The sequence below is a fragment of the Thalassophryne amazonica genome, chromosome 23, assembly GCF_902500255.1.
Source record: "Thalassophryne amazonica chromosome 23, fThaAma1.1, whole genome shotgun sequence".
In the NCBI taxonomy this organism is placed as follows: Eukaryota; Metazoa; Chordata; class Actinopteri; order Batrachoidiformes; family Batrachoididae; genus Thalassophryne; species Thalassophryne amazonica.
In genome coordinates, this window is record NC_047125.1 from 16,127,906 (window position 1) to 16,154,142 (window position 26,237).

Here is a 26,237-nt window from a genome sequence, read left to right on the forward strand (position 1 = left end):
TCTTGCAGGTGTTCCACACATCTGGCTCTCTCTGTCTCCTCCTCCTCTCTGTGCCACTCCATGGGACAGAGCCCAACTAAGCATGCAATCACAAAGTTCTTCTGCTGTGGATTTTGAGAAGCAAACTGGAGCAATCTGAATTGTTCAGCATTTAATGGATGAATATGGGTGTGTGTCTGTGGAGACAATTTGCCTCATTCACAACATGACAGAACGTTAATGATGTGCTGTTACACGCAATTGCACAGAACAGCACGCAAGAGTGCGGAACATTATTCTTGACCGTGCCTAATGGTTCCTGATAATTCGCCAGCAACACGTGCCATTAATCTTAACGCATGGTAACAGGTTGCAGCTGTTTCTGAGGGCACCTGACACCTCTGCCTCAAATCATCAAATTAGTCTGTGACTTGTCATCGTTATGTGTAAACGCAGCATAAGCATCCTAGCATTTGTCGACTTTATGGTACCTAAGTAGGGACAAAAAAGTGCTTCAGGAACTATAGCTTCCTCCACGTATCAACATAACAGGGCAGAAGTTACGCAAATGCCACACCTAACTGTCGATGGTAATACTATAACTGATTATATTTTTATATTTTTATTTTATAACTGATTGATATTCTTAAAGAATTTTGTGCAGCGACAGCCATGGGTGACAGGAAAGTCAGGCAAATTTAGACAATATCCTAAATTACCTCAAAAGGTTTCCTTTCGTGTCACACATTTTTCATTCTTGCCTTATAACACCACAAAAATTAAATCAGAGTACAAGTGAGCATTGTAAACAGTTGCCCATTAACAGTAATAATAAAACATTTATGCCAGGTGAGTGAACAGTCCAAAAAATGCCCTCAGACCCCAGAAGGTTAATACCCTGGCATAGGTACGCAATCTCCAAACCTTCTTGTCAAGAGAGTGATATGGTTCTTGGTTCTTTGGTGTGAAATTATGGCTAGGTTCCTAAGTTTGTGAAAATATTATAGTTCTTGAAAATATAATTAGTGGACTGCAAATAGCTGAAATTACAACTCAAAAAGTTCATGAGGGTACACGTCTATGATGACGTTTGTCAAACTCCTGATTTGACATCCAGTTATGCCAGATGTTACTTCAAAATGGTGGATTTGACTCAGTGAAGTGATTGAAACAAATCTCTTGGTCGTACACCTTTAATACAATATATTTAAAAAGCCACAACCAGTCTTCTGTTTATTTGTGTGAACTGTGTTGAAATAATGGTGGTGGTGCTGTTTCTTCATAGTACAAACAGCATGGAATTCAGTCGCAATCATACTGAAAATATACAGATGAAATTATCTTGAATCTGCAAAAGCCTTACAATTTAGGTATTTCTGATCCAAGGGCCTACCTCAACAGCGATTTTAATCATCTCATGTCCCTGACATCAAGGTGAATGTGAGGCATTATTGTAAAGCGCTTTGAGCGTCTGATGCAGATGGAAATGCACTATATAAATGCAGTCCATTTACCATTTACAAACAAAAAGAGAGAGTGGTGTACTGTGGTCCAACTAGTTGTTGTCCATTCGGTTGCTCCCAATTTTATTCTCGGTTGACACTGCGGATACATCCAGATCCGCATTGGTATTTGGCACAAGTTTTACACTGGATGCCCTTCCTGACGCAACTCCAGCATAACCTGGAGAAACACACACAGCCGCTGGTGTTCTAAAGAGGTCTCCCGTCCAAGTACTAACCAGGTCCTACTTAGCTTCTGAGATCTGACGGGATCAAATCAAATCAAATCAATTTTATTTATATAGCGCCAAATCACAACAAACAGTTGCCCCAAGGCGCTTTATATTGCAAGGCAAGGCCATACAATAATTACGGAAAAACCCCAACGGTCAAAACGAACCCCTGTGAGCAAGCACTTGGCAACAGTGGGAAGGAAAAACTCCCTTTTAACAGGAAGAAACCTCCAGCAGAACCAGGCTCAGGGAGGGGCAGTCTTCTGCTGGGACTGGTTGGGGCTGAGGGAGAGAACCAGGAAAAAGACATGCTGTGGAAGAGAGCAGAGATCAATCACTAATGATTAAATGCAGAGTGGTGCATATAGAGCAAAAAGAGAAAGAAACACTCAGTGCATCATGGGAAGCCCCCAGCAGTCTAAGTCTATAGCAGCATAACTAAGGGATGGTTCAGGGTCACCTGATCCAGCCCTAACTATAAGCTTTAGCAAAAAGGAAAGTTTTAAGCCTAATCTTAAAAGTAGAGAGGGTGTCTGTCTCCCTGATCTGAATTGGGAGCTGGTTCCACAGGAGAGGAGCCTGAAAGCTGAAGGCTCTGCCTCCCATTCTACTCTTACAAACCCTAGGAACTACAAGTAAGCCTGCAGTCTGAGAGTGAAGCACTCTATTGGGGTGATATGGTACTATGAGGTCCCTAAGATAAGATGGGACCTGATTATTCAAAACCTTATAAGTAAGAAGAAGAATTTTAAATTCTATTCTACAATTAACAGGAAGCCAATGAAGAGAGGCCAATATGGGTGAGATATGCTGTCTCCTACAGTCCCTGAAGGCTTTTCAGGGAACTTTTAGGACAACCTGATAATAATGAATTACAATAGTCCAGCCTAGAGGAAATAAATGCATGAATTAGTTTTTTAGCATCACTCTGAGACAAGACCTTTCTAATTTTAGAGATATTGCGCAAATGCAAAAAAGCAGTCCTACATATTTGTTTAATATGCGCATTGAATGACATATCCTGATCAAAAATGACTCCAAGATTTCTCACAGTATTACTAGAGGTCAGGGTAATGCCATCCAGAGTAAGTATGTTTCTAACATTTGTGGGGCCAAGTACAATAACTTCAGTTTTATCTGAGTTTAAAAGCAGGAAATTAGAGGTCATCCATGTCTTTATGTCTGTAAGACAATCCTGCAGTTTAGCTAATTGGTGTGTGTCCTCTGGCTTCATGGATAGATAAAGCTGGGTATCATCTGCATAACAATGAAAATTTAAGCCAATGCGTCTAATAATACTGCCTAAAGGAAACTTGTATAAAGTGAATAAAATTGGTCCTAGCACAGAACCTTGTGGAACTCCATAATTAACCTTAGTCTGTGAAGAAGATTCCCATTTACATGAACAAATTGTAATCTATTAGATAAATATGATTCAAACCACCGCAGCGCAGTGCCTTTAATACCTATGGCATGCTCTAATCTCTGTAATAAAATTTTATGGTCAACAGTATCAAAAGCAGCACTGAGGTCTAACAGAACAAGCACAGAAATGAGTCCACTGTCTGAGGCCATAAGAAGATCATTTGTAACCTTCACTAATGCTGTTTCTGTACTATGATGAATTCTAAAACGTGACTGAAACTCTTCAAATAGACCATTCCTCTGCAGATGATCAGTTAGCTGTTTTACAACTACCCTTTCAAGAATTTTTGAGAGAAAAGGAAGGTTGGAGATTGGCCTATAATTAGCTAAGATAGCTGGGTCAAGTGATGGCTTTTTAAGTAATGGTTTAATTACTGCCACCTTAAAAGCCTGTGGTACCTAGCCAACTAATAAAGATAGATTGATCATATTTAAGATCGAAGCATTAATTAATGGTAGGGCTTCCTTGAGCAGCCTGGTAGGAATGGGGTCTAATAGACATGTTGATGGTTTGGAGGAAGTAACTAATGAAAAATAACTCAGAACAATCGGAGAGAAAGAGTCTAACCAAATACCGGCATCACTGAAAGCAGCCAAAGATAACGATATGTCTTTGGGATGGTTATGAGTAATTTTTTCTCTAATAGTTAAAATTTTATTAGCAAAGAAAGTCATGAAGTCATTACTAGTTAAAGTTAAAGGAATACTCGGCTCAATAGAGCTCTGACTCTTTGTCAGCCTGGCTACAGTGCTGAAAAGAAACCTGGGGTTGTTCTTATTTTCTTCAATTAGTGATGAGTAGTAAGATGTCCTAGCTTTACGGAGGGCTTTTTTATAGAGCAACAGACTCTTTTTCCAGGCTAAGTGAAGATCTTCTAAATTAGTGAGACGCCATTTCCTCTCCAACTTACGGGTTATCTGCTTTAAGCTGCGAGTTTGTGAGTTATACCATGGAGTCAGGCACTTCTGATTTAAGGCTCTCTTTTTCAGAGAAGCTACAGCATCCAAAGTTGTCTTCAATGAGGATGTAAAACTATTGATGAGATACTCTATCTCACTTACAGAGTTTAGGTAGCTACTCTGCCCTGTGTTGGTATATGGCATTAGAGAACATAAAGAAGGAATCATATCCTTAAACCTAGTTACAGCGCTTTCTGAAAGACTTATTCCCCACTTCTGGGTAGTCCATCAGAGTAAATGTAAATGTTATTAAGAAATGATCAGACAGAAGGGAGTTTTCAGGGAATACTGTTAAGTCTTCAATTTCCATACCATAAGTCAGAACAAGATCTAAGATATGATTAAAGTGGTGGGTGGACTCATTTACATTTTGTGCAAAGCCAATTGAGTCTAATAATAGATTAAATGCAGTGTTGAGGCTGTCATTCTCAGCATCTGTGTGGATGTTAAAATCGCCCACTATAATTATCTTATCTGAGCTAAGCACTAAGTCAGACAAAAGGTCTGAAAATTCACAGAGAAACTCACAGTAACGACCAGGTGGACGATAGATAATAACAAATAAAACTGGTTTTTGGGACTTCCAATTTGGATGGACAAGACTAAGAGTCAAGCTTTCAAATGAATTAAAGCTCTGTCTGGGTTTTTGATTAATTAATAAGCTGGAATGGAAGATTGCTGCTAATCCTCCGCCTCGGCCCATGCTACGAGCGTTCTGGCAGTTAGTGTGACTCGGGGGTGTTGACTCATTTAAACTAACATATTCATCCTGCTGTAACCAGGTTTCTGTAAGGCAGAATAAATCAATATGTTGATCAATTATTATATCATTTACTAACAGGGACTTAGAAGAGACAGATCTAATGTTTAATAGACCACATTTAACTGTTTTAGTCTGTGGTGCAGTTGAAGGTGCTATATTATTTTTTCTTTTTGAATTTTTATGCTTAAATAGATTTTTACTGGTTATTGGTGGTCTGGGAGCAGGCACCGTCTCTACGGGGATGGGGGTAATGAGGGGATGGCAGGGGGAGAGAAGCTGCAGAGAGGTGTGTAAGACTACAACTCTGCTTCCTGGTCCCAACCCTGGATAGTCACGGTTTGGAGGATTTAAGAAAATTGGCCAGATTTCTAGAAATGAGAGCTGCTCCATCCAAAGTGGGATGGATGCCGTCTCTCCTAACAAGACCAGGTTTTCCCCAGAAGCTTTGCCAATAATTGAAGCCCACCTCATTTTTTGGACACCACTCAGACAGCCAGCAATTCAAGGAGAACATGCGGCTAAACATGTCACTCCCGGTCCGATTGGGGAGGGGCCCAGAGAAAACTACAGAGTCCGACATTGTTTTTGCAAACTTACACACCGATTCAATGTTAATTTTAGTGACCTCCGATTGGCGTAACCGGGTGTCATTAATGCCGACGTGAATTACAATCTTACCAAATTTACGCTTAGCCTTAGCCAGCAGTTTCAAATTTCCTTCAATGTCGCCTGCTCTGGCCCCCGGAAGACAATTGACTATGGTTGCTGGTGTCGCTAACTTCACATTTCTCAAAACAGAGTCGCCAATAACCAGAGTTTGATCCTCGGCGGGTGTGTCGTCGAGTGGGGAAAATGGTTAGAAATGTGAACGGGTTGGCAGATCAGAGATCAGATCAGATCAGATGTGTAAGCCTGATCAGAGAGATCAGGCTTACACAGAGCAGATGAGCTGCTCGTTCCAAGTTATATTTTAGGTACTTGTATCAATAAAGAAAAAGTCTCTTAAAGGAACTGATGAAAGTAGCCAACATGGGTCCTGCAGTTTGAACAGTGCTATGGGATCAATTTCAGTTTAGTCCACAGCACTACGATCAAACTGGCGTCTGTGAAAGGACTGGGCTGGGGGAGTGGTCAGCTGTCACTGAATGATGAGAGGCTATTACAGGCTTCCATCGTACATGGATCAAATCTGAGCTGGTTGCTCAGATGGATTAAAAAAAAGAAAGAAAACAAGCAAACTAATGTTTGCTGGCATTTTAGTGGGAAGTGAGGCGGGTGTGGCTGAGTGATGTATCTGCTGTCATGGTGCAGACTTCTGCTCCCGATGAACGTGAGTTAGAAAGTTCAAGGGCAACAACAAAAACACTCAACTTCTATACAATCTTCTTAGCTGATTTACTGATAAGATCAAACGGAGTCATCTACTCCTCAGCAAGCTTTAAAGCTGTCGCCAGATTATCCGGCAAAGAAATCGGCCCATGCGGATGCTTTTATGTTTGACGGTTGATGATGGCTGAATGGTGAGCATGGAAAATTATGAAACAACTTTATGAGCATTCACAGCGACACCATGGAATCGTAAAACAAACCTGACAAAGACAAACAATTTGAGATGCAGAATCAAACGCGAGACCATATTTGGGCCATAAAGTCCCACCCTGGTCACACAGGTGGTGTTTACCTTAAGTGTGACCACTGCATAATGAGCCCTGTAATCACACCACATTATACCCAAGCTGCATTGCAACTGATAGCCATGTGCACAGCATCAATTTCATGGTTTCACCTGCTAACACAGAAGGACACAGACTGGTAGCAGGTGCTGGTTGAAACCTGCCAAAACAATCTACGCCATTATTCGATTAGAGCCTCCTGAACCTGTTAGGTGTGTGTTTAGCAAAACAAATTAAAAAATAATTAGGTGTGTTGGAAATCGAAGCACTCGACAAAATATATCACAAGTACCTATGAAGTATTGTTTGGGAATTTTGTTGCTCGCCCAAATCAAGGTGTTGATTGCGTGATTATACGTCCTGGCTTCACTTCCAGACGGTGAGCCATACCTGATGGGAATGAGTTGGATCCCACTGTGGAACACAGGATTTTACATAGTCCTTATTAGCAACAAAGTGTGTATGTGTGTGTGTGTGTGTGGGGGGGGGACTTCCGTTGTTGTCCAATTGTTTTTTGTTGTTGTTTTTGCTTCATCTCATTGCCATACCTGTTGAAGAGTCAAATCTAGGATCAGAAGCCTTCCTTGCCTTATTTTTAATGATTTAAGCACTTACCAAGACTAAATCTGTGAATTTACTGGGGTGAGTTGCCAGAAAGGTGAATCTAATTGCTGGATGGCACTGGAGAGAAGGTCCCAAAAGGTGTCAACAGCAAAGCACGGTAACCCAGGTCTGAACCAGCATTCTTGTGTGACAACTTGGAGAATTTGAAGGGCCACCAAGGGGACTGTTAGACCTTTATTACTGCGGAGAAAGAACGCGAGCTGAGAAGGCGGGAGGCGTAGTTTTGTTGACCTCTCGTGAGACTGACCTTTGGGAAGAGCTGTTAAAACGATAGCTACATGGAGGAAAAAGCCCGAGCAGGCGAGGAAGGTTTTAATAAGGCACTAAGAGACTAGACAAGCATCTCTTCGTTGAACCGTGGTGAGGTAAGGTGAGAGGGTGGGGTGGAGACAGATGTCAGCCATTGCGGCATGGTCATGTTTATGAGTTATCATAAAGGTTCAGCCCAGCAAGACTGCCTCAGGGCAGCCTAAGAAATCTGTAAAGTGCACGGGGGAACATGCACAAGCTGCAAGAAGAAAAGACAGTACTCCGGCAGAAGAAAAACGACTCCTCCCGATATTGTTCAGTTTTCACCATCCTGTGGTTGAGCAAAAATAGATTTCTACGTGATGATAGAAATCTTTCATCCTACAACACGGTTGGCTGAGTTGGGGATGTCAGATTTGTGGAATGAAGTTATAACAAATTCATAAATTCTGCCTACATCACCGAAGTGGTGGAACTGTGGACCCTGGCATTCTGGATTTTGATGCATTGCATTGAGATAATGTTACCATTGCTGTGCTTTTGCACCTCTTGCAAAGCAATAACTTTTTGTCCAACATCATAGCTTCATATCCACAAAGGGAATACATGGAAGCCCAACAAATCGAGGTTGCGCTTGTCAATTTTGCACCTGGCTGAGGTAGAAAGATGGCTACATTGGAGAGATGGGGATGGGCTAATTGTCTGCCCAGGTGGTTGTGAACCAGGATCCGAGGAAGTGCCATAGTGTGATCCATGTTGTGTAGTGATGTATGGCATCGCGTGGTACCAGCATGTGCTCCTACACCTGCCCAGCGGCAAAACAAGGTCTAAAACCTAACTTAAGAGCCCCAGCTTCTGGAAGCACATGACCATAAGAGTGACTGTTTCATTTAATGGGTTATGAATAGTTTTGCATTGTCTTTTTAAAATAAATTCTGCTGTTTAATATACATTTTTGGCCATTCGTGGAAAAAAAAATGTGCAACCATCAGGACATCTCACAACATGACAGCAGCATCATATCAACTCTCACAAATGGCTGCCACTCAAGATTTTACAATTGTTCATCTTACAGTAGAACATACAATAATATTAAACACCTTTTAGGCTGTATTTCAGTTGAAATTATAAATAACTCCAACTGAGTTTTGTGAATTAATGATTTGCATTTAAATTATATTAAATGGCCGTTTAATTTCTAATATTTCTCATCTCTATTGATGCTCGACTACCTTCTTCATTGTTCATGCTGATGCCATTTCCAAACACATAGCTCACATGAAATAATTATACGCACGTCATCTCAAATGAAAACATGATGGATTTGCATTGTGGTGATGCAGAGCCGCACTCACGAGGCAAACATGAGCATTCTTAGTGGTAATTGTGACACTTTTCCCCAATTACATCTAATGGAGTGGATCAAATCGCAAATTAATAAAATCAATATTGCATCTGCAGCATGTGTCCATTGATTCGGCACACCCCTGTGCCATTAACAGCACATCTGATCGCACCATCTAGCCGGCTTATAAAGATATGGCGGTATCCTAAGAAAAAAAGAAGCACCTCAAGCAGAATGGAGATAAAGAAAAAGTATCGGCAAAGGTGGCAGGGAGGAGGGGTAGTAGGCAATAGCGAGACAAAGGACACAAAGGGAGCAAAGGCAAGGAAAAACACAACATTTAAAGGACAAAATGTAAGGCCAAGTCAGGGAGACTTGGACATAAAAGACTTTTAGAACTGAGAGCTGGAGAAAACAGAGATCCTGCCACTGAAAGAGACTTGGAGTAACAGGTGGCTGCACCTCATATTACACACCCAATACCTTCAGTTTGTCTCAGGAACTCAAGAAGGTTGAGCTAAAAACTCAACCACAACTGAGCTGCCACGTCAAAGACCACTGCGAATTTAATTTGGAGATCTCAGCAGAAGATGGTCATTGGCGATGTCTGACTAAGGGCGCGTGACTAATTATTATTTAAAAAAACAACAACAACAAAGAAAAACTGGTAACTTTGTTTGACAGTTTAATCAAGACACACAAAACTAAAGTTTGTGCAAGAAGCTTGTTCCAACCGTGGTGATTGTTCATTTGGGAGGTAAGATGTCTGATGGGTTGTCACGCATAAATTGCATTCACATTCAGCTATAAAAATCCATTTTACAATCTATCTCAAGAGACCACTTGTGATTACACTTCACTCAATAGACAAATAAACGCCTACATCACTGCTGAAATGTTTGTGCATCGTCTGCAGAATTTTGAACTCGTGGAAAAATCTTGATTGCAGCGTTGCTGAAAAATTATTGAGAGACTGTTTCAACTTATAGCATTTTTCTCAAAAAAATCTTTGGACTGGATGTTTTATAGGTTGATGCTCAAAGAACTAGAGAGATGCTCAATTCCCAAAGAGACAGGGTGCGTGGCCTGAATCTGCTCCTTTCCATTTAAAGCAATAGTATACATACGCCGTTCAGTTTGTTGCAAGGACATATCACTGAAATCAGAATATTGTTGGAATATTTTAAAAACGGACACCCTGGACCTCTTCTTTGTTTGCTTCAATAAGCAGCAGAGAAGAGCCCAGCCTGCTGAAGGAGGACACTCGTCCTCCAGCCACACCACGTGAGATCCACCTTGAAATGTATGAACACCACCAAAGCAGTTGGACCAGATGGGGTGACAGGCCACCTCCTGAAGACCTGCCCTAACCAGCTGGCTGGGGTGTTTGCAGAGATCTATAACCTCTCACTACAACAAGCTGTGGTACCCACATGCCTCAAATGGACTACTATTGTTCCTGTGCCCAAAAAGCCTGCTGCTGCCAGAACCCTCAATGACTATCACCCAGTTGCCCTCACCCCAGCCATTATGAAGTACTTTGAGAGCATGGTGTCAGCACATATCAAAAACAGCATCCCTGCAGACCTGGACACTCATCAGTTTGCATATCGGGCAACCAGATCGACAGAGGATGCGGTCTCCATTGCACTCCACACAGCTCTGGCCCACCTGGAGCAGCCACGCATGTCAGGATGCTCTTTGCAGATTTTAGCAGTGCATTTAAAACTGTAACTCTCCATAAACTGGTCCATAAACTCACCAACCTCAGACTCTCCACTTCACTCTGTTCATGGATTATGGATTTCCTGACCAACATACCTTAGAATGTCAGGATGGGGAACCTGATATCTGGCAGCATAACCATGAACACAGGCACACCACAGGGATGTGTGCTCGGGCCAGCACTTTTCACTCTCTTTACCCAGTACTGTGTCCCCTCTCACTCTTGAATGAATTAATTTATTCAGCACACACAGACCCAAAATAAAGTGAACTCACAATGAAAACAATCCAACAACGCACCCATGTGCCCTGAAACACCCTGATAAATTTTGCTGATGACATGACGTTCAGGCAACTGCATCGGCGCTCCATCAGCTGGATTCAGGAAATACATGTATTTTATGTTCTCTAACATGGTAAAAATAAGCGTGTTTGAGATTTTTGTCAATTTTTCATCCAGAATTAAGACATGAAGCTGATGGATCTCAAATGTAAAAATGTATTTTTTTTTTTTTATTTACCTACCTATTTATTTATTTACATATACACAATGAGTTGGATGGAGATAAGGGCTCTCAGTCTTAGTGCAGGTATGTGATCTCTCAATGCCTTCTAATTGGGATTGAAATGTAGAGGATTAGCATCAACAGGATTAGGGGAAAGTGATAGCTTTGAGATAGTTACTATTTGACTGTCTTTGGCAAACACAAAAGTATGCAAAATTCAAAAGGATCAAAAGCAAAAAAATGTGGACTTGACAAAATAGAAGTCCACTGATCATAGAAAGCTTGACTAACTATAAAAGGGGCACATATAATTAAAAACAAGTACACATAGCCCCTGATTATCCTCGGCACATAAAACCTCTCAGCAGTGTGGGATTGTGCGCAAAGCCTTCATGAACATGGATTGTTGGAGGTATTCTTTTGGCTGCTCGTGTCTCGTGTCACCACAGTCGCTCATCTGGCTGATCTCATTCTATCATCTGAATTTTCCTCTGTCATGGTCTGAGAGTCCTTCAGGTGCCTTTTGGCAAACTCCAGGTGGATTGACATGTGCCTTTTACTAAGGATTGGCTTCCGTCTCACCACTCCCGTAGTCGCTCAGTTTGGATGGGTGGCCAGCAGTAGAAAAAGTCCTGGTGGAGCTCAATGTCTTCCATTTACGGATGACAGAAACCACTGTGCTCATTGGGACCTTCAAAGCAGCAGAAATGTTTCTGTAACCTTCCCCAGATTTGTGTCTCGGTGGTCTAGTGATGATTCCTTTGACTTCATACTTGGTTTGTGCTCTGACATGCACTGTCAACTGTGAGGCCTTATATGTAGACAGGTGTGTGTCTTTCCAAATCATGTCCAATCAATTTAATTTACCCCAGGTGGACTCCAATTAAGCTGTAGAAAGATCTCAAGTATGATTCTTTCTTCTTTTTTTTTTTTATAAATTTGCAAAAATTTAAAAATACTTTTTTCACATTGTCATTATGGGATACTGTATGTAAAATTTCAAGGGAAAAATGAATTCCATCCATTCTGGAATAAGGCTGTAAGATAAAAAAAAAAAAACAACTCAGTCATTCACCCTCACTTCCATTAGTCCTTGCAATCTCTCCACTCTGCCATTCTCTCATCTTCTCCCTGAATTTCACACAATTGCCTTCTTCCTTCCACAAGCTGGTTCTTGGTTCAGCCCTCGCTCAATCCCTCTTTTTCACTTCCAAAATTATCATGCAAACTACCATCTGGTGCCATCTTGCTACGCGCTCCCCTGCCACCACCTTACAGTCTCTAATCTCACCTGCATAGGACATCAGTGTGTACCTTCCTCCACTCGTCTGCTCAAGCTGTGCTGGCTCCAGTTATTAAAATGCATGTGCACCACAGCCAATCCCATCTTCTTTGCAACATTTGCCATCCTCCCTTCGACATTGCTCTTCTTGACACTTTCCCATCGCCAACATGTGCACTGAAACACGTTCCAATCCGCACTCATTCTTCCGTGGGTGCACTCTACGCCATCTCATCTCACTCCCTTCAGGAATCTTAGTGCTGATTGGAATAATTTGGAGCCAAAGCATTATTTTTGTGACTTAAAGGAAACCACAGTGGTTTAGATTTACATACTGTCAGAATAATAAGGACTATTTTGCATGTTTATGGCAATAAACAACAGTGGATGCATCACAGCTTCACTTGGGTATCCAAAACAACACTGACAGTGGATGAGTTTTTTAAAAAGCAAAATATGCATTTTGCAAAGGATTTGCTATGAAAGAGCCGCCTGCCAGCTCTAGATCACAGTGAGAAATGCTTCTTTACTTCCCACCATGAAAGCTTCTGTCAGGCAGACGACTGGGACGGCCCTGCAAGGACATCAAACGTTAAAAAAGATGGTTTTGATTTGAATTACTCGAGTTTGTTTGAACTGATGAGCTGTAAAGATAAAGGCCCATGACCAAATGTTTCCAGATTTTTTTTTATTTTTATAATCATGTCTGAGCAATCAGCACATCATGTTGGGATTTTGGCAGGCAAAACTGTCATGACTTTGGTGTCCCACTTCAAAGGTCATCACAACACAATAGCAAAGGTCGTATGGCACTCTCCACACCGTTTCCTGTGACCTCACCTGGACATCCTCTCTCCATTTTCATCCTGTCATGCTGCGCTGACCGTTCCCGTCCCTGTCCAAACTATTTCCCCTCAACTCACGTGCAACCTGACACTGAATTCACCCTCCGACCCCACACACACAGACTTACTCCACCGAGAGAGTCAACATATCAAGCAAATTCCACTGAAACAACTCTGCACCAAAAACACGTTTCATGTTGTAGAAAGTCAAATGGAAATTTATTGCCAGCCATCCAAAAAGTACAACACTACGCAAGCGTATTAATTACAAAGTCTAGGTGCCAATGGGCAAGACATTGAAACCTCTACAGAAAACCTTTTTTGGGGGGAGGAGGGGTGATTAATTACAACATATGTTCTCCAAGAATTGTATGATGGTAAGATCCTGTTTCAAAAAACAAACTTGTCAAGCTGAAATTGGAGACTGTTTGCTAACTTTACCAAGCACAACCCAAGTATCCGCTCAATTATCAAATTTTTTGCTAAATACGTTTTGGTTGACAAATCATTTCATTAACATTATTTCAGCTCCTTCACAGAGTATTACCAAATAATATAAAATTCTTTGTGCCAAAATACAAGAACAAATATCAGTCATAACACGAATTTTGAAATGTGAATGACATTTAAAGATTTTAGCTCAAAAATGGTTAAATATTTTAATATTTAAGATGGATTTTCCCATATATCATGAGTACAGAGGGCTGGAAATTTTTTGAAAGAAAAAAAAAATATTTATTTGTTTAATTAAGTATTGCAATTTCAGTTTAAATTGCCACTCATTTTTTAAATTAAATTGTGGGATTGTGACACAACTGGCTGTTAGATACCTCAGGATATATATATATATATATATATATATATATATATATATGAATAAATGAATGAACATTATTTTCAGACATTGCACCAAGAGTGACCAGAATATCAAAGTCAGGCACATATACACCTATTCCTTAATATATATATATATATATATATATATATATATATATATATATATATATAAATACAAGTCTACCCCAGCTCTCACCCAATACAGTGGGTTACACTCCCCACCACCAAATGACTCTGAACTGGAATAACACACTCAACATCTCAAAAATTATAGGTTTTTTGTAAGACCAGTTTAACTGAAAAGAAATTACACTGCCATATTTAATAGCATTTTGTCATAGTCAAATGTAATAATTATGATGTCAAAAGGGACATATTTACCAACAAGAACTATATAGTTGCTAAAGAAATCAGTCACCAGTAACCATCAAATTAAAGGTTTTAATGAAAGGTTTTAATGATCTCACTGAGGACCAGTGATTTTGTTAGCCCTGCACCACCACTGCTAAAGATAACACAAACAGAGCAAGACAAACTGATGATGATAGAAATGAGATAAGAATGCGATGTTCAAATGGAATATATATATATATATATATATATATATATATATATATATATATATATATATATATATACGAGGTCTATTAGAAAAGTATCCGACCTTATTATTTTTTCAAAAACCATATGGATTTGAATCACGTGTGATTACATCAGACATGCTTGAACCCTCGTGGGCATGCGAGAGTTTTTTCACGCCTGTCGGTTACGTCATTCGCCTGTGGGCAGTCTTTGAGTGAGGAGTCGTCCACCCGCTCGTCGATTTTTTTCATTGTTTAGGAATGGCTCAGAGACTGTTGCTTTGTTTGATAAAAATTTTTTCAAAACTGTAAGGCACAACTGAGTGGACACCATTCAATAAATTCAGCTGGTTTTCGGTAAAAATTTTAACGGCTGATGAGAGATTTTGGTCTGGTAGTGTCGCTTTAAGGACGGTCCACGGCGCCTGACGGCGATCTGCGCTTCGAGGCGGCAGCGTCTCGCCGTTTCAAGTTGAAAACTTCCACATTTCAGGCTCTGTTGACGCAGTAAGTCATCAGAGAACAGAGAACTTTCAGAAGAAGTCGGCATGAGGAGTTTATTCGGACATTCCATTGTTAACGGTCATTTTGTAATGAAAGAACGTGCGGGCAGAGTCGCATGTCGGGCTGGACCCGACCGCGGGGGGTCGCGGCAGGAAAAACACCTCCGTTGGAATTCTTAACGGGCAAGTTGGAACATGCCCAAGCTGTTAAACAATTTCTCAGTTACTCACTTGTTGAAAGCCATTAAAAGCCGCCTGAATTCTACAAATGGTTTTCAACACGGAGGTGTTTTTCCTGTCGCGGCGCACACAGATTTGCCGAGTCGTCACGGAAACGCCTCGGCGAATTTGCGCGTACGTCTTTCATTAAAAAAATGTCCTTAAACAGTGGAATGTCCGCATAAATTCCTCATGCCGGCCTCTTCTGAATCTTCTCTGTTCTCTCACGATGTCCTGGGTGAATTAAGCCTTAAATTAGGATGTTTTAAGCTCGAAACAGGCCGACGACAGCGCCTGGAAGCGCTGCAGGACGTCCCGCTCCGTGGGAAGTCCTTACACCGACAGAAACACCCCATAATCTCTCATCAGCCGTTAAACTTTTCACAGAAAACCATCTTAATTTCTCGAATAGTGTCCACTCGGATATTCCTCACAGGTCCAGAAAAAATTTTGATAAAGCAACGCGCGCCGTCTCGAGCAGCGTGTGAAACAAAGGAATTCAGCCGAGAGGGCGGGACCACATCTCACTCAAGGCCTGCCCACAGGGAAATGACGTCACCGACACGCGTGAAAAAACTCACGCATGCGCACGAGGGTTCAAGCATGATTGGTGTAATCGCATGTCATTCAAATCCATATAGTTAAAAAAAAAAATAAAAGGGTCGGTTTATTATCTAAGAGACCTCGTATATATATGGAAGTTTCAGTCTACTGCTGACAATCTGCAAATTGTTAATTTTAACACACAAAAAAAATACAGAGCTGAAGTACCAATCAGAGAAGATCAGCACGAACCAGCTCAATGCTAACGTGGCTCAGACTGATTATGTACAGAGTTTCTTGAAAAGCAAATTACGTCTTTTTATACGGCATATGGGGAAAACTCACCTCTCTGACAAATGCTTAGGCTAAGTCACCAACGGCAGAGAGGTGACACATGGAATTTAAAAAATGTACATGCAATGCACATGCAATTTAAAAAATGCAGTCTTTTAAACAGCAACTGAGATTTTAAAATACTTGCTCAGCCATAGGAGTGACCATTAAATGTTCATTTCAGCCATTTTTTTGCCATTCCGGTGAGAAAAACATGCACAATAATTGTCTGTTCTGGGCACTCGGGCAGGCGTAAGTGTCAAGCCAAGAAACTATGAAATCTTTAAGTCATCAAAAAATTTTTTTTTTTTTTAAACAAATCGAAATGATGAAAAAAAATATGTTAAATTCCTGTCAGTTCTAACAAACATGGAGAAACAACAGCTTTGTCTTTGGGTAATCATTTCTGCACACTGATATTCATCATCTATTTTCACATGTATACAGTATCGTCAGTAATATTCCTGCATCTTGTTTTTCACCTCACACAATTCATTGGGTCTCTGAACCATCAGTGATGCCTCTTCTAGCGCACCAGAAAACACTTTCAAAAGGGTTATTTTTGAAGACTAAAGCCATTGGTGATGACTGTGTTGAGGCAATGCTGATAAAAGGACAAGAAATGAGCAGAATGAATGAGAGAGAATGAAAGAATACATACTGTAAGGGACGCATTCGTACTGGACTTCCAGATATTTGTAGGTTCCAGGGCAAGGATCTGGAAATACGTCCGGTCCCGCCACAACGGCGCACTGTGTCCGGTTATTACATCTGAAACCAAGGAAAAGGACACATTTATTCACATAAAATAAAACCCATAGTCAATTAAATGTTAAGTATGTGGTTAATGATGTTGAAACTGTTTAAGTCTACAGCAGTGATGATGAAGTCCATGTTTTCTCTCGAGGTTCAGGAGGCACTGACTTAAGAAAACCGGAGATCACGGCTCTCAAACGAGCCAGTCTGCATGTTACATTATTACGGCATGATGGATGGAGGCGGAGGCGGCGGTATTAGAGGGGAGGGCGGGGACACAATCAACCAAGTGCGAAATCAGCTCCAACGTGAAATGTAGGTCTTCATTAAAAAACACAATTACGGTGCCGGCGGTGTTCTCATCTGCCATTTTGTTTTTGGCAGTCATCAATCAAGGCCCCACTTCATATGCACAGTGTGCCTCTCACTGCACGGAATAGCAAAGCTTATCCCGCAGTATTACCTCTTAGAGGTTTTGACAAGTATTGATCTGATGGTGTTGCATTCTTCTTTCTTCCATTTTCTTTTCTTTTTTTTTTTTTTGCATTTTATAGGGGGGGCATACTGCAGGATGGTTTTGACAATCTGGATTTGACAACCTTTATATAGCGCCCAAGTGCACTGCGGAATGTCAAATTTCCATGAGAATGCGATATAAATAACTGCATACAAATATTGATTACCATAGGCATTAATACCTACCATTTTTAGTCCACTGCTTTTGTGCCTAGACTGTGAAGAATTAACTGACCAATTTTTTTTCACTCAACAAACTGGTCAACCACTGCAATCAAAAGTCCAGCGGGTCTGTTTGTAGACGTATTTGACAAATATGTTTTTAAAAAAGTGATTCCCCCCCCCCCCCCCCCCCCCCCGAAGGTGCTGGACTGGAATTATGTTTAAAAAAGTGAAATTATCTTCACTTTGAGATGTTGGACTGAAATAATTTTTCTTGTGCATGTTCAGATGGTGTGCTACTACTGTGTGGTGTTTCATTGGAATCCATTGGTGGGTTTAGGAGGAATTATGTGTAACACAGTGAATTCCAGATTCAAAATACTTTCCAACTGGCTTGGCTACTGTGGAATTCTCATTTGGCGTACTTGGTAGAGTCTTGGTCTCACATATGAGCAATCTGGTGTTCAAACCCCAACATGGCCACAAAGATTTATCATTTGGCCACAAACTGGCCTTTTTGGCAAGATGTCCAGTTGACTGGGTCATCATAGAACATAAAATGGTGGGGAAATATGTCACAAGGTGAAGTCCAGATAAAAATATGTTCGTAGTAGCTTGGCTAGTTGGGAATTCTCCTTTGGCTGACTTGGGAGAGACATGTTCTCAAGTACGAGCAATATGGTGTTCAAAGCCCATTGTGGCCACAAAGATAAGTCATTTGGCCACATATACTTACAGTGTTGGTATTATACAATGCAGCAATTGAAGACATCAGGCAGTAATTATTTTCATTCTTGTACATGTTCACTGTGTGAGGTTTCATTGGAATCCATCAATGGTTTTTGGAGAAATGATGCCTACAATGTTGATAGTGTATGATGCATGAATTCAAAACAAAAGCTCACTCATCTCCCCTTAAAAATTTCAAACAGTAAATACCATTGTGTGAAGGTTCGCGGAAATCCATAAACCAGTTATGAAGTAATTTTCCAAAGAAATTCAATAATACATTAGGCATCAATGATTTTAAAAAGTCCAATTATCTCCGTTTGAAGACAATTACTTTCTTTCATGCACATCTTCATATGTGTGATACTATTATGAGTGTATAAACAGGTTTCAGAGTAGTTGCGCTTAGAATATTGATATGTGATGCACTGACGAAAAACAAACGTCTAATTATTACCCCTTGCAGATGCCAAACAACAGTAATTTTCCTTCAGGTGCATTGTTTGCTTCAAACAACTATTGTTTGCAGGGGCTACAATAAAGTGGTATTGTACAGCTGCCTCCTCGCTCGCTGTGCATGTGAGCTTCGGGAGTAGTGAGTTATAGTCTACCCAGAACAGCTGTCCAACTATAAAATGCAATGATGAATACAGCCCATTTATCAGGAGCAGATTAATCTAATGTAGATGTTCAAACAGCTTTGTAATAATGCCTCACATTCACACATTCACACACACACACACACACACACAAAAATTCTGTAACACTGTAAAACCTGATGAGTTATTTCAACATTCTGAGGAAATCAGTTGCCTTCAAAATTTAAAGTTTAGAGAACTTAATGCCAAAATTTTATGTTGGAGTTCAATTAACTTGGTTTGTGTTAATTCGTCTTACTGCATGCCATTTTCTTATTGTTTAAATTCAGCATATTATATAGTACCCTTTGTTTCAAAATCAGTTAATAAAAAACACAAAAACAAACTGATATGTAATAATCTCTAAAACAGAAAAAAATTGTGTAATGTAATTATCAAATCAAATCAATTTTATTTATATAGCGCCAAATCACAACAAACAGTTGCCCCAAGGCGCTTTATATTGTAAGGCAAAAGCCATACAATAATTACAGAAAAACCCCAATGGTCAAAACAACCCCCTGTGAGCAAGCACTTGGCGACAGTGGGAAGGAAGGAATTATATTACCAATTAAAGTACAAATAATGAAGCAACATTCAAGTAGCCTCATTCCACACCTGTTTCAGCAGGTGTGACTACGCATAGAAGGAAATGTTATGATTTGAAGCCTCATTCAAACACAAAAGCAGCCAAACAAAGACCAAATACTAAATGAGACAAAAATGGAGCTTGAAAAAAGGTCATCTGGAAATAACAACATGAAAACATTTAACTGCAAAATGCACATAAACACCACAGAGAAGTGAACAAAATATATATTTAGATTAATATTACTTAAATTGTTAGTATGAATTAGAATTGCAGGTTATTTGAGGAATACTGTGAATAAATGCAAAATTTTTGCACCATCAGATCTGATTTTTAAAAATTTTAAATCAAATACAATTTAATGCTTGAATTATGTAGGTGTGCTAAGCTTGTGGCATTATATTCAAGAAGACTTGAGCCAAAAGTGCATCAACAAAGTATTAAGCAAAGGGTGTGAACACTTATGTACATGTAACTTCTTAGTTTTTATTTTATTTTTTTTATAAATATGCAATAATAATAATAATAATAATAATAAAAACTTATTCATGTTGTCATTATGGGGTGTTGTGAGTAGAATTTTGAGGGAACTCCATTTTGGAATAAGGCTGTAACATAAAATGTGGAAAAAAGTGATGTGAACACTTTCTGGATGTACTGTATCTGAGTTAACCAAACTTTACTGATTGAATTCAGTTCTTCAAAATGCTCGAACGAAACATATCAGGTTTTACAATACAAAGAGAAGCATGAGGATTCAAGACATTGCTCAAGGACACCTTCATGATTTTCCTGCCTCGTTAGGGAATTAAACCCATGACCCTCTTCTGTAAACTTTCAGCCCACACTTCTACTTTTACGCTCCTTTCCCAGTTACCATTATCTTGCCATACTGCAAAGAAAAAGTATTTATTTCCCAGCAAAGTCAGTGACAGTGTAAGTCTTGTGAAGGTCATGGCAGGTCTGACACAATGATTCATACACCACAATTAAAGGATTCTCTACACCTTAATTAACATTGATTGGTTGCCGACTAATCAATCGAATCAGTGAGGGACAAGCAAAAAGGGGCCCATCTCATTTCAAGCCCACGCCGTAATGAGATATGGTCTGCTGCATTGCTCCCATCTGAGCTTCACGAGACTGTGAACCATCTACTGCTGTCGCCGCCCCCTCCCCTCGATGTCCTCCACCGCTCACTCACCACAGTCTGGTGTCTGCAGCGCCCCCACCCCCTCTCTTTGAAGAGTTTATTCCCAGGCAGTAAATGCCACTCAAAAAAAAATAAATAAGGGGGTCAAGCCCATGAAGCTGAGAAACAATTATAGAGCCTCTCTTCTCCAATCTGCTCGCCTCCTCTGTTTCCAGCTTATACTATTTAGAACCGTCTGCTTTGTAATCAGCGGGTGAGAACGCAAGCTCAAATTGAGTGTCGCATAGAATTAGAAGTGAGATTGACAGCAGAGATGTGACAAGTCGCAGGTCGGTCTCTGGGGCGCCAACATGCACCGACATGAAACTATGTGCCCGCGCTAACCTCGTCACATCCGTGTGATTAGCACCGCCGAGAAGGTAACCAGGTGTCACCCTATATCTCTGTTTGTTTGTTTGTGAGAAAAATTTGTCGAAAAACAAATTCAGTGAGATTGCAAACTGAAACCATTTTGCACTGTTAAACACTGTGCCAAAGGGCGTGGAGTACGACAAGTGAACCTTCACCATCTTTTAACTGATTTACAGGCTTTTTCTTTCAAATGTTAAACAAGAGTCATCAGGAGATGACGTATCCCCACGGGCCCACAAATCAATAACACAAAGTGTCAGGGTAATCACTCAAGTGCACCCTTATGCTAAATATGAATAGAATTGGTCAACTGGTTCTTGAGATATCACGCGAACAAACACAAACGGACAGATGGACATGCCTATTGTAATATACCCCGTATTTCATACCGGGGGGGTAAAAAAAGCAAAGAAATACACACAAAATTTTAACTAAACTTGTTGAAAATGTTTGGCCTGGAAGCTTATTTTTGAGGCAGATGTGCATCTTGTTCTATTGCAAAATTTGTGAATTCATTACAAATAAAATCCTGCAAGATAAAATGTTTGATAAAAATGCCAGATAGGGCATGGCCCTGGATAAAATGGATGGAGACAGAAAAATTTATAGCATTTTGTCAACACTGTGGGATAATCAGTGTGCTAGTTTTTTACACAATGGACACCAGAATTCAATGGGAAAAATCTGATTCTGCCCTAGCTGCACACAGTACCTACAGTCCCTGAGTATACGCTGGCTATGCTGTCTGGGAACTTGTTCAGGATCATGTAAACCTCTTGAGATGAAAATCAACATTCTCTGCAAAGAAGCACTGCCAATATTTGCCTTTGCATTCATTGAGTACTCACAGAGCTAGAATGTGGAGTGTCAATCTAGGCTCTTATAATTGGTGAGTGGTAAATAACTGGGACAAAATCTTGGCAACTCCAATGCAGTCCCTGGAAACCTTCAGGGTTTGGTAACAGAACTCCTCCCATATTCAATTTGGGTCGCCATTTGTGTCCATATCCAAGCCATCAAGCCAGACTGTCTGAAAAGTCCTACAACTAATTTTTTTTTTTCAAAGGCCAATACCACTGCATAAAACTAGGGTACAAACCCTGCACAGATCTTTGTACAGAAAATTAGGGATGGCCTCAGTACAAAATAAAAGGGACAGCCACCCATTTATCCCGAGATCAATTCTACATGTACTTAATCACTTTTCAACATGCATGGTTTCAAAGCACAAACAATGCATTGTGGGTAGTAAATCAATAAATGGTTTTATTTTGAATATGAAACATGAAAAATGGCCCCATTTGGGGGTAAGTGGCCAAAGCCAGATAATGCAAAATAAGGTCCAAATTGGCACTCATTCAAACCGACTACAAACATGGCATGTCAAAATGGGTCAACAATGACCCATATGAGCCTTCAAAAGGTCAACAGATTTATTTTATTTCAATTCTCAATGCTGCTCTACACTAAACCGAAAACATCATTTTAGAAAAAAAAAATCCAATTTTAATCATAGCTTGGGATAACTTCCTTTTGAGGGATTAAATGTCATTCAGTGTATTTATTGTAGATTGCACACTTAATCCCAACTTTAACTGGAATCTTGACCCAGTTTCAAAATCCCTTTGCCGCAGCTGTGCATTTTTACCGCTGCGGCAAAGCTGAAAAATACCACTGATCAGTTTTCCGATAGCTGCCTAAAGGCATTCTAAAAAGGTGCAGAAATAATTACAATTAAATGTATTAAGTGTAAATCAATGGTGGACTGTGAGGGAATCAATGGGTGGCCACACCACGTGCCACAATGATTTAACAATTACCAGTTAGGGCGTGATAAGGATTTCATCTGATGGAGCCCTTTGGACAAACGGGGATAACATTACGAATTAAGGGGGTACATTTGCTTACACGGTACACAGCTGGTATTGCCAATTAATCAAGAGAACCACAATCAAATTAAGGAGTTGGCGACTTTGGACACGTACAATAAAGGCAGCAAATGGCTAAGAATTAAATTTGTCTGGATGTTGCCCTCTATCAGAGATGACATTCCAAAAGAAGATACAAAATTTGCAATTTGGAACTTGGATCACCCTTAAAAATAAATCCCCATTCTTTCATAGCTTCACTCATAGCTTTTTCTGCTGTCCCCTCATCTGCTGTTTGCTATAACCAGCAGATTAAAGTTCAGACTGCCAGCTGACGAGGAGATGTGGCACAAAGTACCAGAGCCCAGTGTAAGAACAAACTGCAATCGCTGGCTGATCCCCTGGCTTCTTCTCATGGCAGGAGTTGGGCTGAACCCCACCTCCACCCCATTATACTGACCACTGAAAGTCAAAACCAACAAAGGGATTGCAGGGACACTTCATCAAGTACAACAGGCCCTTAACCCCAACTAATGTTCTAATGCTATCTGTGATGACATCCCTCAAGTCCTGAATCTATGCCTGGATTTGGATCCACACCAGAATTCACTTGTCTCTTTTGTGGTCAATGCCCTGGACCCCACCGTGTTTCATGAATATTAGTCACTGGGTTTATCAGTAATATTGGTGACGATAAAGACAGCCTTCCAACACGGGTGATGAAGACATGACCCCCTCAATGGCAGTAATAAAAAAGGAATTTATGAAAAAGGAAAATGATTCGAGTGATGCTTATTGGAGCTTCTACAATAGACAATCCATTCGATTTCAATATGTATATGGATGGACACACACACGCATACCACCACTCCTTAATATTTTCTCATTTTCTATGTGTCTAGGTCAAATTTAAGTCCTTCACCAGAGGACTAGGTGTTTAAGGATCCTGTATAGTATCTTTGTCGTTTGTAGGACTGCCCACTTCGGGGGGAAGACCTCGGATGCATTTGTCATGGCCAACTGAACTCCAACAAACACTAGGACCCACTTTGGCCTTGACCTTCCACATCTTTTCTAGTTCTTCCTTCATCCAGGGGTACCTTTCAAGCTTCCCATGCTCCTCCTTTCTGGTGTTAGCTACATGGGATTGCCACATCTACCACAGCTGCCCTTTTCTGTCAACAACCACTCCATCTGGTTGGTTGTGACGATTTATAGCACTGTTGCTCTGACGTTCTCAGCCATCTTTGGTGCTGTCATCGATCTGGTCTTTGTTACTTCTCATCCATAATTGCCACAAATGTTCCTGTCTGATATATATTGTTATTGGATATACTTTTTTCTGAGTGGTGTCCCAGCTTGCATTTGCACCCAGCTGTCTCAGAGGTGTTTTTGCAAACTCAGCACCTTGGGTCTTGTTTGTTCTGGTAGACCGCTGCCATAAAGGATGGGTCTCTGTGCTGCCCTTAGCCCAGCTTTTCCAAACCATTAGCAGGATTTTTTGATGTGAGCCACCCCCTTCTATGGAGGTGTTTGGTCTTCTGTGAAGTCTTCTCTTTTTTTTTCTCAACACCTGTCTTCTGCTGTCTGAGGTACTCATCTTGCAGTTGGTCTCTGGGGGCTTGCTTCTTCATGAACTCCTGGATGCTCCTTGTTTCCTAGTGAATAGTGGAATTTGACACTGAATAGGCCTGTTTTACAATTGGTAGCATCTATGTTTCCTTCAACCACCCCAGTTATTCCAGCTGGGTATCTGGTGACTGGTAGGGCATACACATTGATGCCTTGGATCGTATTTCTGCCGCTGAGCTTAGTTCTTAGTAGTTTTCCTACTCTCTTTAGGTATTTGGCTGTGGATGTCATCATAGCTCCTGGTGTTTGGTGTTATACTAAGGTACTGCAATCCGACAGTTTTACTCACCTTCATCTTTGCTACCCTTTTGTCACACATATCCAAATGCCCTGCCAAAGGTCCTTCCTGTATAACCTGATCAAGTGGATCAGTTAATCAATGTCTCATTTTTGCTCAACATACAACTTCATGTAATCTATGTGGAAGAGATAGGTGAGGGTCCTACCACTCCTAAACCTTTATCCATATCCAGTACACACCTGTACAACTTTGTATTTGTGAAGGTGGAAGACAGCAAGGGGAGTTGAGGAAAAAAGTGACAGATGGGTCAATATCCAATGTCTCCATTGGGACTCACTGCAATTTAGCAACGGCTTTCATTGCCCACAGTCAACTTTGTTCTTTACCTTTCCCAACTGTGTGCTGCTGTATCCATGCTTTCTCATTCAGCCTGTCTCCTGGCAGAGTACAGGAATAGAGAAAATAAATACATAAATAAACCCCATAAAACCCAAGAAATAGCAGCAAAATGTTCCAAAGAATGACAACCTTGAACATTTTACCCATGAGTAAACTAGGACACATTAGAAGGTAAGTGTTGATTAGTGCAGCACTTCTTTACGGAAAAAAAAGAGAGGAATTACGTTACAGTCCCAGTGGAAGCCAAGTGTTCACACTGAGAAGCTTGTTAAGGAGCATATGTGTCATATTTTCCACAGTAATGCTCCTATAGAATTATGTATTTTTTTATGTTTTCCAATTATTTTGTGTTTTTACAAAGATACCCAAAGCTGGGTATTATCAACCACACTCCCAGAGCTATGCTAATACTTTCTAAGTGCTTGGGACTGTTGGGTGTTTCTAATTGAATTAACAAACACTACAATGATTTTATTAACTCTCCTGTTCAGTCCAGTGGTATCACAGTGTTCTCACTGAGAACACTAGATGACCAAATGACTTCATGCTTTCGTAGTATCAGTTTATGTGTCACATATATGAGCACAACTGTATTTACATTACATAGAGATTAAGACCTCTGCTCTGCCTAAGTATATTACAAAACAAAAAACAGCCTGAATTGTACAGAATTGATCCTGAAAGACTAAAATAAAAATAGGTAATTTCTGAAATATTAGACCTTCGTCAGCACCTTGAAAGGTTTGACCAGCCACCTTATAGGCACCAAAGGGGGTTGACTTTTTAGTGGCCATTTTTTGTTGGATTGTTGTTTGTCTGGTAACATTTTCTTGATATATTTTCAACCAGTCTCAAAGATACTGGATTCACCCATTTATTTTACTTTGTAAATCTCTTTTCACAACAAGATGGGGCATTTATTTTTTTGAAATTCTGACCTATATGTCAAAGAAAAAAAGTAAGTTATATATACAGTAAAACTCACCAAACCATCATTGTATAAACCGGATACTCGC

At 40.4% G+C, this 26,237-nt stretch overlaps 1 protein-coding gene across 15 annotated transcripts in view; it reads right to left on the minus strand.

Annotated features, from left to right (window-relative positions):
- The window catches only part of LOC117505291 (adhesion G protein-coupled receptor L3-like), a 397,273-nt gene that overhangs the window by 224,617 nt on the left and 146,419 nt on the right, over nucleotides 1-26,237 (minus strand). For 14 of the 15 annotated variants that reach the window (XM_034164911.1, XM_034164909.1, XM_034164919.1 and 11 more), the window contains exon 3: nucleotides 16,789-16,898. In XM_034164911.1, coding sequence (XP_034020802.1) covers nucleotides 16,789-16,898 — 110 coding nt within the window. Of the gene's footprint in view, nucleotides 1-16,788; nucleotides 16,901-26,237 lie in introns of all 15 variants that reach the window. The other variant, XM_034164920.1, reaches the window with a different exon arrangement.